Source organism: Leucoraja erinacea, chromosome 4 (assembly GCF_028641065.1).
Source record: "Leucoraja erinacea ecotype New England chromosome 4, Leri_hhj_1, whole genome shotgun sequence".
NCBI lineage: Eukaryota > Metazoa > Chordata > Chondrichthyes > Rajiformes > Rajidae > Leucoraja > Leucoraja erinaceus.
Genome location: NC_073380.1, coordinates 47,365,084 through 47,381,220, shown reverse-complemented (window position 1 = coordinate 47,381,220; position 16,137 = coordinate 47,365,084). Strand labels below are relative to the sequence as shown.

Below are 16,137 nucleotides of genomic sequence, written 5' to 3'. Positions count from 1 at the left end.
GATAAACATTCACATAGAAATCTGCTCCATGTAACTCGGAATTGTATCCTTCAGAGGAAAGCTGCAAAGCGTCTTTGTTCATAGAAACATAGAAACATAGAAATTAGGTGCAGGAGTAGGCCATTCGGCCCTTCGAGCCTGCACCGCCATTCAATATGATCATGGCTGATCATCCAACTCAGTATCCCGTACCTGCCTTCTCTCCATACCCCCTGATCCCCTTAGCCACAAGGGCCACATCGAACTCCCTCTTAAATATAGCCAATGAACTGGCCTCAACTACCCTCTGTGGCAGAGAGTTCCAGAGATTCACCACTCTCTGTGTGAAAAAAGTTATTCTCATCTCGGTTTTAAAGGATTTCCCCCTTATCCTTAAGCTGTGACCCCTTGTCCTGGACTTCCCCAACATCGGGAACAATCTTCCTGCATCTAGCCTGTCCAATCCCTTAAGAATTTTGTAAGTTTCTATAAGATCCCCTCTCAATCTCCTAAATTCTAGAGAGTATAAACCAAGTCTATCACCAGGAATCAGTCTGATGAACCGTCTCTGCACTCTATGGCAATAATGTCCTTCCTCAGATTTGGAGACCAAAACTGTACGCAATACTAGTGCAGGTGTGGTCTCACCAAGACCCTGTACAACTGCAGTAGAACCTCCCTGCTCCTATACTCAAATCCTTTTGCAATGAAAGCTAACATACCATTCGCTTTCTTTACTGCCTGCTGCACCTGCATGCCTACCTTCAATGACTGGTGTACCATGACACCCAGGTCTCGCTGCATCTCCCCCTTTCCCAATCGGCCACCATTTAGATAATAGTCTGCTTTCCCGTTTTTGCCACCAAAATGGATAACCTCACATTTATCCACATTATACTGCATCTGCCAAACATTTGCCCACTCACCCAGCCTATCCAAGTCACCTTGCAGTCTCCTAGCATCCTTCTCACAGCTAACACTGCCCCCCAGCTTATTGTCATCCCCAAACTTGGAGATATTGCCTTCAATTCCCTCATCCAGATCATTAATATATATATATAAATAGCTGGGGTCCCAGCACTGAGCCTTGCGGTACCCCACTAGTCACTGCCTGCCATTGTGCTTTAAGTTTGTATACTAATCTCTTATGTGGGACCTTGTCGAAAGCCTTCTGGAAGTCCAGATACACCACATCCACTGGTTCTCCCCTATCCACGCTACTAGTTACATCCTCGAAATGAGATAGAATAGGACTCCTTAGTCACATCAAGAAGACTTGTCCCACCAAACTAAATGCAACAGATTGTTTCCATGATGTCACGGGGACTAAAGGAGATTGACATTCCTTGATGGACATAGTCTCTTCGCTGCCACCTGCCTTTATCTTTCTACTACCCGATAAGCACGAAACAGTAAAACGTGGAAATATTCATCAGATAGTGTCTGTCCATGGTCTGGTAGGGTTGGCACACTCATTTGCACGGAATAATGTTCTCTGTAAACGCAGCACACAAAATAAAGGAAGACATAAATAATCTGCTGGAAATAGCAGGGGACCGGGGGTCAAATGAGATGGAGGAAATGAGTGAAATCCAGGTTAGCCGGGAAGTGGTGTTTGGTAAATTGAATGGATTAAAGGCCGATAAATCCACAAGGCCAGATAGGCTGCATCCCAGAGTACTTAAGGAAGTAGCCCCAGAAATAGTGGATGCATTAGTGATAATTTTTCAAAACTCTTTAGATTCTGGAGTAGTTCCTGAGGATTGGAGGGTAGCTAATGTAACACCACTTTTTAAAAAGGGAGGGAGAGAGAAAACAGGGAATTACAGACCAGTTAGTCTAACATCGGTAATGGGGAAACTGCTAGAATCAGTAATTAAAGATGGGATAGCAGCACATTTGGAAAGTGGTGATATCATTGGACAAAGTCAGCATGGATTTATGAAGGGTAAATCATGTCTGACGAATCTTATAGAATTTTTCGAGGATGTAACTAGTAGAGTGGATAAGGGAGAACCAGTGGATGTGTTATATCTGGACTTTCAGAAGGCTTTCGACAAGGTCCCACATAAGAGATTAGTATACAAACTTAAAGCACACGGTATTCGGGGTTCAGTATTGATGTGGATAGAGAACTGGCTGGCAGACAGGAAGCAAAGAGTAGGAGTAAACGGGTCCTTTTCACAATGGCAGGCAGTGACTAGTGGGGTACCGCAAGGCTCAGTTCTGGGACCCCAGCTATTTACGATATATATTAATGATTTGGACGAGGGAATTGAATGCAACATCTCCAAGTTTGCGGATGACACGAAACTGGGGGGCAGTGTTAGCTGTGAGGAGGATGCTAGGAGGCTGCAAGGTGACTTGGATAGGCTGGGTGAGTGGGCAAATGAAAGGCAGATGCAGTATAATGTGGATAAATGTGAGGTTATCCACTTTGGTGGCAAAAACAGGAAAGTAGATTATTATCTGAATGGTGGCCGATTAGGAAAGGGGGAGATGCAACGAGACCTGGGTGTCATGGTACACCTGTCATTAAAAGTAGGCATGCAGGTGCAGCAGGCAGTGAAGAAGACGAATGGTATGTTAGCATTCATAGCAAAATGATTTAAGTATAGGAGCAGGGAGGTTCTACTGCAGTTGTACAGGGTCTTGGTGAGACCACACTTGGAGTATTGCGTACAGTTTTGGTCTCCTAATCAAAGGAAAGAAATTCTTGCCACAGAGGGAGTACAGAGAAGGTTCACCAGACTGATTCCTGGGATGTCAGGACTTTCATATGAAGGAAGACTGGATAGACTCGGCTTGTACTCGCTAGAATTTAGAAGATTGAGGGGGGATCTTATAGAAATTTACAAAATTCTTAAGGTGTTGGACAGGCTAGATGCAGGAAGATTGTTCCCGATGTTGGGAAAGTACAGAACAAGGGGTCACAGTTTAAGGATAAGGGGGAAATCTTTTAGGACCGAGATGAGGAAAACATTTTTCACACAGAGAGTGGTGAATCTCTGGAATTCTCTCCCGCAGAAGGTAGTTGAGGCCAGTTCATTGGCTATATTTAAGAGGGAGTTAGATGTGGCCCTTGTGGCTAAAGGGATCAGGGGGTATGGAGAGAAGGCGGGTACAGGATACTGAGTTGGATGATCAGCCATGATCATATTGAATGGCGGTGCAGGCTCGAAGGGCCGAATGGCCTACTCCTGCACCTATTTTCTATGTTTCTATGTTTCTAAATCTGCGTGTATAATCTTATTCAAAACGACATGTTGAGCTTCTCCAGATAGCCTGCTGGTGGACTCCTGAGGTATAGAGGCCAGATTGGGACTTGGTTCTCTGCGCTCACGCGTATTTACCAGCACAGCACGGGAGCACAGGCTTGGCCTTAACATCAAGTGGGTAGGAAGGAAATGCAGATGCTGGTTTAAACCGAAGACTGTCACAAAAAAGCTGGAGTAACTCAGCAGGTCAGACAGCATCTCGGGAGAAAAGGAATAGGTGACGTTCGGGTCGAGACCCTTCTTCAAGCTTTAATATCATATAATAATAATAAGTATGAAGAAGGGTCTCGACCCGAAACGTCACCTATTCCTTCTCTCCAGAGATGTAGCCGTTCCCGCTGAGTTACTCCAGCATCTTGTGTCTACCTTAATAATCCTTGGACCCGATTCCAATCCAGCGACCCCTGTTGGAGACGCGTGACTGTCTCGGAGCCGTGATTTCAATGACCAACCTCCCTTTCGTCAAAGATCACACAATAACAATGGCCATGCCATTTGATCCTTCAGTGTGGGGCGGATCCCTCAGAAAGAAGGAAATTGATCGGAACAGAATTGTTCGTCTAATTGAAATGAACACTCAGCGGCACAATTTTTATTCAGCTACAAATGGGTTCTCAATGTCATGAAAATGAAAGACCTAACAATGATGTTTATCTATATGTGAAGGAAGTACCTCGTCAATCTGTCAAAATTAGTTGTTATAAGGCCCGAATGTTGTTTTTGAGAATAGTTATAAGAACAATATTTTTTAATGGTACGACATATCTTCATTTCACCTTTTCACCTTTTTTTCTTCAGAGATGCTGCCTGGCTCGCTGAGTAAGTCCAGCACTTTGTGTCTATCTTTGCTATCAACCACCATCTGCAGTTCTTTGTTTCTTCATTTCATTATAGTTCTTAACAAATGATTCCATAATTTATTAAGGCCACTATCACCAATTATTAAAACAGGTGAGGTTTTTGTCTTTAAGCTAGGCGTGAAAAATGTTAAGGGGAGAGAGAGAGAATGGTTGGAAAACAAAATCATACACAATCAGCGAGTGTGAGGAGTCAGGAAAGGTTGGAAAGAAGATAAGTAGAGAGCCAAGAAAATAATGGGAACTGGCAAAATCCAGTGAGTGATCAGCTAAGATGGAGGAAGGTAGGGCTGGGATAGATACCACAAGATAGATGACAAAACCAAATGGAAGGACAGGCAGCTGAGAAAATCAGGAGATAAATGACCAGAATCCAAGAGACAGGGGCTGGGGGGTTGTTCGCGAAGATGAAGATAGACCATAACCAGAAAATGGGAAATGTCAGACTTGGCTTTCCATAGTTCACCTCATCCAAACCGACTTTACAACAAGCGTTGAGAGGAGGATTCATTGTTTGTGTAAAATGACAGATGGGACAAGACAGGTCAAACAAAGAATATGTTATATGTTTCCATCACTTCAATACTTTGGACTATTACTTTCCCCGGTAGCTTGTCACATTCTAAAATACAAAACAAATACACAGAGAGAATGAAGTTTAGAATGAATTTTCGACATTTTGATATTTCATGACCCTGGACTGTATTTGTGACATTTAATGCTCACCTTAAACCATTTTATTCCCTCAACTAACCGGTCCCTTGTGTAGAAACAAGGAACTGCAGCTGCTGGTTTACAAATAAAAGGTACAAAGTGCTGGAGTGCTCAGCGGGTCAGGCAGCAGTCTTGGAGAACATGGATAGGCGACGTTACTGTCTAAAGAAGGGTCCCGACCCGAAACTCATTTAACCATGTTCTCCGGGCAGCTGCTTGACTCCCCATTACTTCAGCACTTCACGCCTCTTTATTTGCTTATTTGAGACACTGCCCGAACCAAATTCCCCAGGTTCAAAAATTTGCCTGGAGTTTGGTTCGGGCAGTAATCCGGGATAACATCGTTCTCAGATACATATATTTACCCTAAAATAGACATTACATGTCTATATATTTAGCCCAAAATACTGGATTAGCGGGACATAACTATTCTCAGATACGTTTCGGGTCGAGACCCTTACCCCTAAAATGAATAATGACTTCATTACATGTCTGACAAGTCTCATATATTCTTTGTTTTGCCCAAAATACTGGAGTAACTTAAAGGGGGACAGTTAGCTGAGTTTTACTCCCTGTCCCGCATTTTCCGGGGTCTAACTTCGGTGTAAACCAGCATCTGCAGTTCCTTCCTACACAAATATTCCTTCCCTTAGTAATTTTGATTGAAGCAAAGTGCGGAGCTGGTCTGAAGTCATGGAGTAGCCGAAGATGGAACCACCTCTAAAGATTTACACACACCCTCAGTTAATCTCCCCAAGTACATCTGAGACGTGAGCGAGAAAGTTTATGGGGTGCGACTGACGTGATCAGGTACATCCACCCCCTCAATTAATCCTTTCCCCAAACAAGGATGAGATATTTCTGATGGGAAATGGGGAAATATGTGCTCAGGATATGCGTGTGTTTGGAAACATCACGTCAAACGCAGCACTGGTAATTGAACATCTCACAACTGATTACTGATGATCACAATAACATTAGCACATCAATCGCAGCGCACTGCACCATGGAAATCTAATAAAGCATGCAATCAGACTTTGTACTTTGAAAATTATAAACAGTAATACGCAAACTAAAAATACCGCTTATTCGTTTCCACGCAAGCTGTCCGTATTTGAAAATAATTTGCCGGTCATGTTAAAGATCAGGAACTGTTAATCCTATCGCAGTGTACACATCGCATATATTTTGACAAGTTTATTGGTTTACTTATGCTCCAGTATGGCGTGTTCCGCTTCAGTTCTGAGGCATTTTGTTCAGAGGTGTCGTTTCTAAAACTGAGAATCGGTGACATTTCCTAAAAGTGAGTTTAGTTTAGTTTATTGTCGCCTGTACCGAGGTACATTGAAACGCTTTTGTTGCGGGCTGTCCAGTCAGCAGAAATACATTTCTGGCCATTTACTTTCAACGGGAACAAAACTAAGTGAACTATTTACCAGTTGATCCCGTTCACCCCTCCCCAGCACCCATCAAATTCTTCTTGCAATCAGTTTTTTCTCATCCTAGAACCTTTCCATCATTATTTCCCTCACGCGTTGGAAGGAATTGCAGGTACTGGTTTATACCGGAGATAGACACAACATGCTGGAGTAACTCTCTGTCTGAAGAAGGGTTCCGACCCGAAATGTCACCCATTCCTTTGCTCCATAGATGCTGCCCGACCCGCTGAGTTACTCCAGCATGTTGTGTCTGTCTTCTTATTTCCCGCACGGGCGGCTGGTTTTGCTTTAGGGAGCCGCACACAAGGTTTGCTCCAAGACTCAGGGCCGCTTGTTACATTGCAACTTTCCACCGACGAGAATATTCCCCGTCCTTTTTGTTTTAACGTGAAACGCAATACCCGTTCAAACTTCTGCCAGAAAACAAAACACTGATAAACGAACTTCAAGCCATCCCTCTCCTCAAGTGCCATATAAATCTGTTCAAGAGAACGGGTGGCCTGTCTGCCTCTCCCCAATGCCGGGTTCCCGTTAGAAATTTAGCGAGGCAGAGCTGCCAGCGACACCTCCCAGCGAATAATATCAGACTCTGAGCAGCCAGTGAGATCCCCAGGACGCGAAGGTCGCGAGGACTTCTTTCGGGTAAAAGTGATCTATTGGCAAGACAGCAGCAGCGTGGAGTCGCGGTTCACTTTGAACCGAGTTACTCGAGAGTTTGGCAAATCAGTATAAGCGATCCGCCCGAGAATAGCGTTCTGAACGCACTCAGAGTCTGAAAACTATACACAAGATTAGAGCAGTCAATAGTATTTAATCCTCCGGGTGGAGTGTTCCTAATGTCCTGGACATTAAGTTTATTATATGGATTCTATGTTTAGTATTGTAATGGTGTCGATCACATCTGTTAATGTCAGTGCTTTGATGTATTCTTCACTGAAGTTCGCTGATATTAATCTGAAAAGGGAATTTAGCACGACATTGCCTGTTGTTGCCGGGAGGGGTGGTTCAAGTCGTGAAGCACACAGGGGGGGGGGGGGGGGGGGGGGGGATCAACAGAACTTAACAATTGATTCAACTGAAAGCTTTTCAATTGATTTCACGAAAGCTTTTCAAGGTACAATGAAGGTACAGTGATATTGGAATTAGACGTTGAAACGACAGCGGGGTTGCGTTGCATAAGTGGTTGGTGACATGTTTAAATTGTACACTTTGAATCGTGGTGCCGCCGCTATTTCAATCGTCGCTAAGTGGTTCCAACGCTAAAGACACTGGTAAATCAGGACGAGATTTCACGGGCCACCAAGATTCACCCTCTGCTGACTCAGCGAAGGGGAGGCTGACACTCCGGCCGAGTACCGTACGCCCTTTCTCCGCTATATTTTCATTTCCACGTAACTTATCCACGATGTCAGGATTTTTTTTCTTTCCCTTCTGCCAATGACGCGAGGAATTCAAACCCCGCCCCGGAGCCCGGGCTGGCGCTGCTGTGAAGGACCATGGACAGCTCAGGAACAACAAAAAGAAAACGTGGCTGCTCTTCGTGTGATTGTGCTGTTGAATATTATTAAAAACAAAGCCATCTCTTCATAACTGTGCAATCACATAACCCACGCCATTTTGTGCCACATTGTGTGATTCACGACTGCTCTAATATAAAAATAGATCCTTATTTACATCTGGTGTATTTCCTCAAATTCGCGAATCTTTTAATCCTAATAGCGGAATAATTAAACTGCAAATGAATATTTAGCTCGTACCAAGATTTCCCATGACTCATTTATATGCATGGTGGATAATATGGGCAAACTGCAAATCTTTATTTGCCTTTTATATCAAAGGAATTTGCATTTTTCTCAGTCACGATATTTTGTTCATTAGTTTACGTCGACTACAATCGCTTCCTTATATGTTTATATTTGAAGCAAGGTGTCGAGTTCATTATTGGCATCTGAAGTTTGTTTTTGCATTATTTTGTATAATATCTTGAAAGCCATTCCAAGCGCCTGTAGGTGCTTTGTTGCACCCGCTGGTTTCTATATGCTTTACAACACTGTGTTTATGGATTATTTGGACTGGTGCTTACTCAGTAGATGATGTTAGGTTGAATTTATTTCCAATTATTTATTGAAAAGGTTTACATTACTTGGTCCTAGAGTTCGGTTTTAGGAGTCCTTCAGATGAATTAATCAGATTGAAGATGGAAATCACACTGATCAACGAGATAGCAGATGGAAGGAACTACCGAAAATCACACCGGTTTCCACGAAGTTAGATTCAAACCGGTGCAATAGCGCCGGTCGTGTAGAAAGGGCATCATCAGATTGTACCTGGTAATCAAAATAACAACGAACTGTGTGTAATAGTCGACTATATGTCAAGGGAGATCTCTCCGCAGTATAGGAGAAAAGTCAGAAAGAGACGGGACACTAAGTGCGGATTAAATATAGTGACAGCGAAATGGACAGAACCCCTATGTATACCTTGTTAGACACAAAATGCTGGAGTAACTCAGCGGGACAGGCATCACCTCTGGAGAGGAGGAATGGGTGACGTTTCAGAATGGTCTGTCTACCTTCGATTTAAGCCAGCATCTGCAGTTCTTTCCTACCTACTTATTCCTAGCTGTGATTAAAATGTAGACGTTGCGGGATTGAGCTGGCCCGGGTGATACTGAAACCGAGCTGGGTCTGCAGGAGTCAGTGTGGGACCGGGGAGAGGGAGGTTGAGGAAGGGATGGGGAATAGATTGTACCCGGGCAGGGGAGGGTACAGAAGTTTGGCGCTACACGATATGGCATGTCTTTAAGTGAAGCCTTCACAGGTGGTCTTACACTCGCCACATCCCCGCCTCTTTCTCCCGTCTTCATCCGCCTTAATCCCCCGCTGGCAAGTTACTTCATTCCCGCCTTTCGTGCATCACGGTACAGATATGGAGATGACATCAGCCCGGCTCTCAAGTCCACCCATTAACAACACAATCAAAATACCTGTCCTTAAGATTAATAACTAGACAAGGGCACCCTGGTGGGGCGATGGCTAAGAGGCCACAGGGTGTGGTTAGGGAGGAGGGGGACTCGGGGAGAGGGAGGTAACACTCTCCAGTAATCACATCCAGTACAACTTGGTGGGCATCCCAGTCTGATCCATCAGGAATCCGCCAAACTCACTCGCTCTATCACCCACCCGGCAAACCCGCCCGTCTCCTCACTGTCACCAGCGGGCTTTGACGCAGATCACACGACTCTGGAGCCCCGACCGTATCCTTTGTGAACAGATCGCTCAGCGAAAAGCATTTTCCCCCCACCCAGAACGTGTTGTTTTGATGGCCCTGCGCACTGGGACGACTTGGTTTGGTCAGGTCTTGCGCAGAGTTAGGCTGCAGGGATCCTGGTCCCGGCGATCGAGCAGCTTGCTCTGCCTGTCCGCCTCCGAGAAAGACATCGAAGAGGACCAGTACGTCTCGGATAACTTGAGCAGTCGCTGCCGGGATCCTGGCTGCTGTACCCGGGCTTTCTCGGTGGACCTCAGTCGTTTGGAGAATAGAAGGGAGAGCGGACATGAGCCGTTCAAACGCCGTTTTTTGGAGGCCATGAAGCGGCAGAACGTGCGAACTCTATCCTTGATCATCTGCACGTTCACTTATCTGCTGGTTGGAGCCGCTGTCTTCGATGCCCTCGAGTCCGAGTTCGAAATGGAGCAGGGTGGGAAGCTGAAGGAACAGCAGATCGGACTCAAGGGCAAGTACAACATCAGCGATGAAGATTACAAGCAATTAGAGGTGATCATCATGCAAGCGGAGCCGCACAGAGCCGGGGTTCAGTGGAAATTCGCCGGCTCCTTTTATTTTGCTATCACGGTGATCACAACTATAGGTAAGTGCTGACATGATCCACTTCAAACACACACGCCACACGCACACACTCGGGCAAGCTATTTCTATGGTGACTGGGTGCTGAAGGGACAGCGACAGACGGGAAATAAAGCCTTCAAAACCTATGTACCTTGCTGGGTAACTAACTAACCTCTTTGAGGGGGACAAGGTCTACTAATAGGAATATATGTCTTTGTTGAATGCCAGTTTGATAGTGGATAAAAAAACAATGAAAGTCTGTCTTGCTAGCGGAAGTTTATAAACTCATTATTCCATATCTAAACTGAAAAAATAGTTTATTAACCTTCTCCCCGGATGACAGTGCGCCGATCGCAATTATAAAATTACATCTTCGTGCGTGTTTTACTATCAGTAACTTGCTGTCGTTGAATCCAGTCTCAACGAAAAACGCCAGCGCTACTCGCTACTCCATTTATCCAGCCAAGCACTCTGACTTTCAGCTCCCTAAATACTGTACGTGGACTGCTTGAAATGAGATCATGTCTATTCCCCATCATTGGAAGTGTAAGCGCACTTAGACCACGGCCACTCTCTGTGTGAGAGAGATCCGTGCTGTGCCCAGGAAATCTGTTCAAAACGCAGCGGGCACGAGTACGTTTCAGCCTATCGCCGAACTTATACCCTGTTGCATGTACAAACCACCTTGTAGGACCGAACGCAACAGGAGACTTTGGAAAATGTAAATGTTAAAGATCCCCTAAGTGTGTACGAAGTGTGCGGAGGGGAAAGCACATGGAGTGAGGGTCGTGTAAAAGAACGGGACAGTCATTTCTAGTCACCCCCCCCCCCCGCCCCCTCACTGACAGGCAGGAACCGAATCGAAATGCTTAAAAAAATACCCGCACTGTTTACAAAACCGATGCAATAAAATAAGACTGCTTCCCGCCCGAGTGCAGTGCAGCAAACGCGGAAGATGACGTGCTGTGTTAAGGGAGGGTTGGGGGGTAAACTTACAAAATGGGAGGATATTCAATGAGGTGCGCAACATAGTTTTGAACTAATACGAACGTGGCAGTTTGTAGGAAACGACTGAGACTTAAAAAACTTCCATCACTTGCCGATAGGCATGCCTGATAATGATATTAAGCATGAAGGATTGTGTTTTCAGTTAAACTGGGGTTTTTTTTTGGGGGGGGGGGGGGGGAGAAGATAACTGTTATTGGCGACGTTTTCCAATACGTTGTCCTGCAATGGGGAAACAAGTGGTACCACTGCACCAAAAGAGGTAGATGTGCTTGGCGCTGCAGTAAAGTGGCACCAGCCGCCGAGGTTCATCAACTCTTCATTTCCTTGCGAAATGAAGAGAACCAAACAATAATGATGTAATTTTGCTAAAACTGCGCAACAGTGGGAAAGGGAGAGATACATCATCCAGGTTCTCATGCTAAGCACGAAGGGGGTCCTAACTTCTGCGAGCCAAGAGTCAGCTGATTTGCAACATAAATCCGTAAACTCGCCCGGGAGTGGAGTGAATTTGACCACGTGCCAATGCCAACCACACCTTGCACTGCACTCACTGCCGGCTGCTTTACTTCACACACGCCCTTGGCCACCAAGAACATCCATATCAATGTCTCCCCTCCTATATATTTCAGACAACAGTTCTGAAAGCGCCGTGACATTTTTTGCCTTCGAGCTACAACTTGTTGTCTTAAATATTTATAACTCCTAGAATGTTTTGGGGGTGACATTTAAAGGTGAAATCACTATGTGATTTCCAGCTGACAAAGTCCCGCTGCAATCTGTTAAAAAACAAAAACGGTGCCGGCTGCAGTTTGTGAGCTTCTTCTCATTTCAAAGTGTCAGCGTTGACATTTCCAATACGCCTTCCCGTCACTCGATCCAGGGCACTTTTCCTGATTTAACCGCTTTAAATGTTTCCACCAACGCTGCTTATCTAATTACCGACAAGTGCGGGATCAGAAGCGCGTTTGAGGTAGGATCACAATAGAGTGAGGATCAGAACTCGCTGTGGGACACCCACGTATACTCAAGAGGAGATATGTTACAAGAGGTTCCCCAGTCGCGAGTCAACGCAGCCGGGAATACACCCACCCTGAGGATTAGATGCCTGTAATAGCCATACATCATTGCCCCCTATTTGTATATCAAAAATACAATGCAGTCGATATTTTTCAAATCTATTATACACCTACATGCCAGCACTATGTGCGATGCAGAGCTCGCTCTCTCTCACATTCAACGTCAAGAAGCGAGTCCGTTTCAGAAATCGGTTTCATAGAGTTTTAAAAGTCCCATCCCGACAAAAAAAAGTCGGGACACCATAAGAAGGATTGTCATCACCTAGATTAGGGTCGTTAACTCAAGTGGTTGAGTTAAATGATTACAGGAAAATCTTTTGGTTTCAAAGTTAATGGAAGTGAACGGTAGCGCCCCCGTTAGGGAACATTCACAATATCACACTCACTGCTCTTTTTAATTGAACTTTGGTTACATATGAAGTTAACTAAAGTTAAAGATACTTTGATTTCCATGTGTGTGACACGCCTCCCTCTTAAAGTAAAACCTTGTAACTGTCGGGGTTTTGTTATTCATCTCTAATCTCAGATTCATAGCTAATTCGACATATCTCGTCCTCTACACGATATACTAACATTGGAGAAGACGAAGAAATGGAGATAAGGGGAGTTCTATTAAAAGACGAGCACATTATGCATCCGCGAAAACACGCATTGCAGTATTAAACTCGGTTGGCAAATGTAGATGTCTGCTCCTCTTTATGGAAGAAACGGGCAGCAAAATAAAAGACGGGACAGCGGCCTTGTTTTGCAGAAAGATAATTGTACTTCCTCTAAAGCAATGTACTGCATTCGCTGTTCAACATGCGGTCTCCTCTGCATTGGAGAAAACAACAGTACATTGGCTGACTACTCTGTAGCACGCCTCTGTTCGGTCCGCAACTGTGAGACTGAACCTGCCTCTTCAGCTACATAGCATGCTGACTTCACTGGCTTTGAAGCCTACACTAGTCCAAAGAAGACCATCATAAGAAAACGGAAGAAAATCTCATCCCTTGACTATCACAGCTCTCTTTCGACTCAATATTGAATTGCTCAGATTCCGATAACTTACCTTTCCAATTTATATCAGAATTGGCCATTGCCAATGAAGGGTCCTCAACGTGTAACATCACCCTTCCCCCCACAGACGACCATGCTACATTTTCTGTTTCATTTCGGTTTTCCAGCATCGGCATTAATGCATCTCTCATAGATCCAGATCAGATCTTCTTTTCCCCTTCTTTTACTCGCCCGATTCTAGATACTCTTGCCCAGAGTAGGATCGTGAACCAGAGGACATGGGTTTAAGGTGAGGGGGGAAAGACTTAATGTGAAACCGAGGGGTAACATTTTCTTGCAAAGGTAGTAGGTGCGTGGAACAAGCTGCCAGAGGAGGTAGTTGAGACGTGGACTATTGCAACGTTTAAGAAACATTTAGACAGATGTATGGATAGGCAGGTTAGAGGGATAAGGGCCAAATGCAAGCAGGTGGGACGAGTGTAGACGGGACATATTAGCAGATGTGGGCAAGTTGGGCGAAGGACTCAATACATCTCCGGAGAGGTGGGCTGGGATTCACAAGCTTTCGCCATACTATCGCACTCAGTGGTACCACTAATTGCGTCACTCTGAACCAGGATTTTGAACCTGGTCCTCTCCCCATTCAATACACCAGATACAACTATCGAGTAAAATGGGCGCAAATAGCCAGTGACAATACACAGATCCAGGATAGCCATTCCGTTGCAGTTTTCTTACGGAGAGAGATACCTTTGCAAACAAGAAGGAAGAGAATGTATACAAGGATCATTAAGGCCATTGGAGGGGGGCACCACGTTTCATTAGTGTATAATGTGCGGAGTTACTTATTTTACACAGATCGCGTGAATGGATCGCGTTGCCATGGTTCGTGGTTGAAGCAGATACGGCATAGGCATTTAAGAGGCTTTGTGTAGGCATATGGATATGCAGGGAATAGAGGGATATGGATTGTTCGCAGGCAGATAAGAGATGTTTTTAGCATCATGTTCGGCAAGCACATAGTGGGCCGAAGGGCCTGCTCTTGTGCTATACCTGTACTATGTTCTACACACATACCTGTACTACGCACACACACACACACACACCGTCGTTGTAAGAAGCATCTCTGAAAATCTGTGTGAAGTAATCGGTGTAGTTCTTAATCGGGAGATTATTTGGAAGTTAGAGAATCATCTTGCATTCATTTTGTAATGAATATCTTACAAAGTCGTGGAATAAAGCGTTAGTGGGCGGCAATAAATATTAATTTGGTGAAATTCGCCATGGTGGCGATAAGGTGATAGCGACGTGCATCTCCTCATGGGGAGATCGCAGAGTACAGAGGGAGAAGCGAGCCTCTAATTGGTACAACCTTTGGCGCCTACATGGACAATACAGATTATATTATTCTTAATTCAGTTGTTAAAATGTTTTTGGGGGGGGTGGGGGGGGGGGCAGCAGAGTGTCGCAGCGGTAGAGTTGCTGCCTCACAATGCCAGAGACCCAGGTTCGATCCTGACTACGTGCTTTGTGTACGGAGTCTGCATGTTCTCCCTATGACCGCGTGGGTTTTCTCCGGATGCTCCTGTTTCCCCCCACACTCCAAAGCCGAACAAGTTTGCAGTTTGACGTCTGTAAACTGTAAATTGTCCATAATGCTAGGATAGTGCTAGTGTACGGGGTGATCGCTGGTCGGTGCGGACTCGGTGGTCCAACGGGCTTGTTTCCACGACGTATTATCTAAAGTCTACAAGCAAATACGACCCAGTATTTGGAATGCTGGTCTTGAACCTGTATCATCCGCAGTAAATGGCTTTAACAGGGGCTGGCAAACCAGAATCTGTGCCAAACTTGACGACTATAAACTTCTTGTCCTTTCCCGTATCTCTCAGCATCTTTACATTTTCCGGAAAAACAGGTTGAGTTTAAAAAGTGAACAAGCTTATAGATTGAGTTTATTTCCAAAACCGTGCCTCTGATAGATACAACGTGCTGGAGTAACTCAGCAGGTCAGGCAGCATCTGTGGAGAAAAAGGATATGTGATGGTCCGGACCTTTCTTCAGACTCGTGGCTCAGGAGAAGGGTCTCGACCTGCAGCATCAGTCATTCCTTCGCTCCAGTGATGCTGCCTGTCCCCCCTGAGTTACTCCAGCACTTTGATAAACCTACACCTGCAGTTCTTTGTTTGTAGTACCCACTGCCGGTGTTGTACACATAACTTGCAGATAAGGCAAAGTTTACCGTAACTTATCACAGTATAGCAACATAAGTTATTTATTTAAAGACAAACTAGTAAGAGTCCTGCATGGCTTGACTAAAAGACTCAGGTCCAGGTATGTGGAATATGGTTTTCAGTCGATGCCACTGAAATATAGTGGTTTAAGTCGATGCCACTGAAATATAGTGGTTTAAGAGCCTAATCCTTGACAGTGCCTTCAGAAGACTCTGGTTGTCGTTACACCTTGGGGCAGATCTTCCATTCCCTTATTGTTGATTAGCTTCTTGTGGTAAAACACGAAGTGCTGGGAGAACTCAGTTGAGTCGGTCAACATGTGTGGAGGAAATGGACAGGCGATAAGTAACCTGGATAAGTTACGGCAAAGATGGGCACCAAATGCTGAAGTAACTTAGCCGGACAGGCAGCATCTCTGGGGAGAAGGAATGGGTGACGTTTCAGGCTGGGACCATTCCTCACATTCAGTCTGGTCCCTCTCCAGGTTGTTTCCCTCGGGAACGGTGCGAGGGAAATCCTGCAACTAAATCATAAAACACACAGCGGTCAAGTAGAACTCCCGCAGTCAGTCAAGAACTTCACATTCCAGAACCACGAATGTGTAGGATCTCCCACTTGATAAGTGAACCATGTCTCTCTCAAAAGTCGCTGCCCGACCCGCTGAGCATTTTCCAATACTTTGGTTTTGATTTCCACCATCTACA

General features: G+C 45.0%; 1 protein-coding gene across 1 annotated transcript in view; it reads left to right on the top strand.

Moving 5' to 3' along the window:
* The first annotated feature begins 9,096 nt into the window (after positions 1–9,096).
* kcnk9 (potassium channel, subfamily K, member 9) overlaps positions 9,097–16,137 on the top strand; it is a 79,350-nt gene continuing 72,309 nt past the window's right edge. The window contains exon 1 of the mRNA XM_055634167.1: positions 9,097–10,138. Within this exon, the coding sequence (XP_055490142.1) occupies positions 9,589–10,138 (550 nt within the window). The 5' untranslated portion in view covers positions 9,097–9,588. The remainder of the gene's footprint in view (positions 10,139–16,137) is intronic.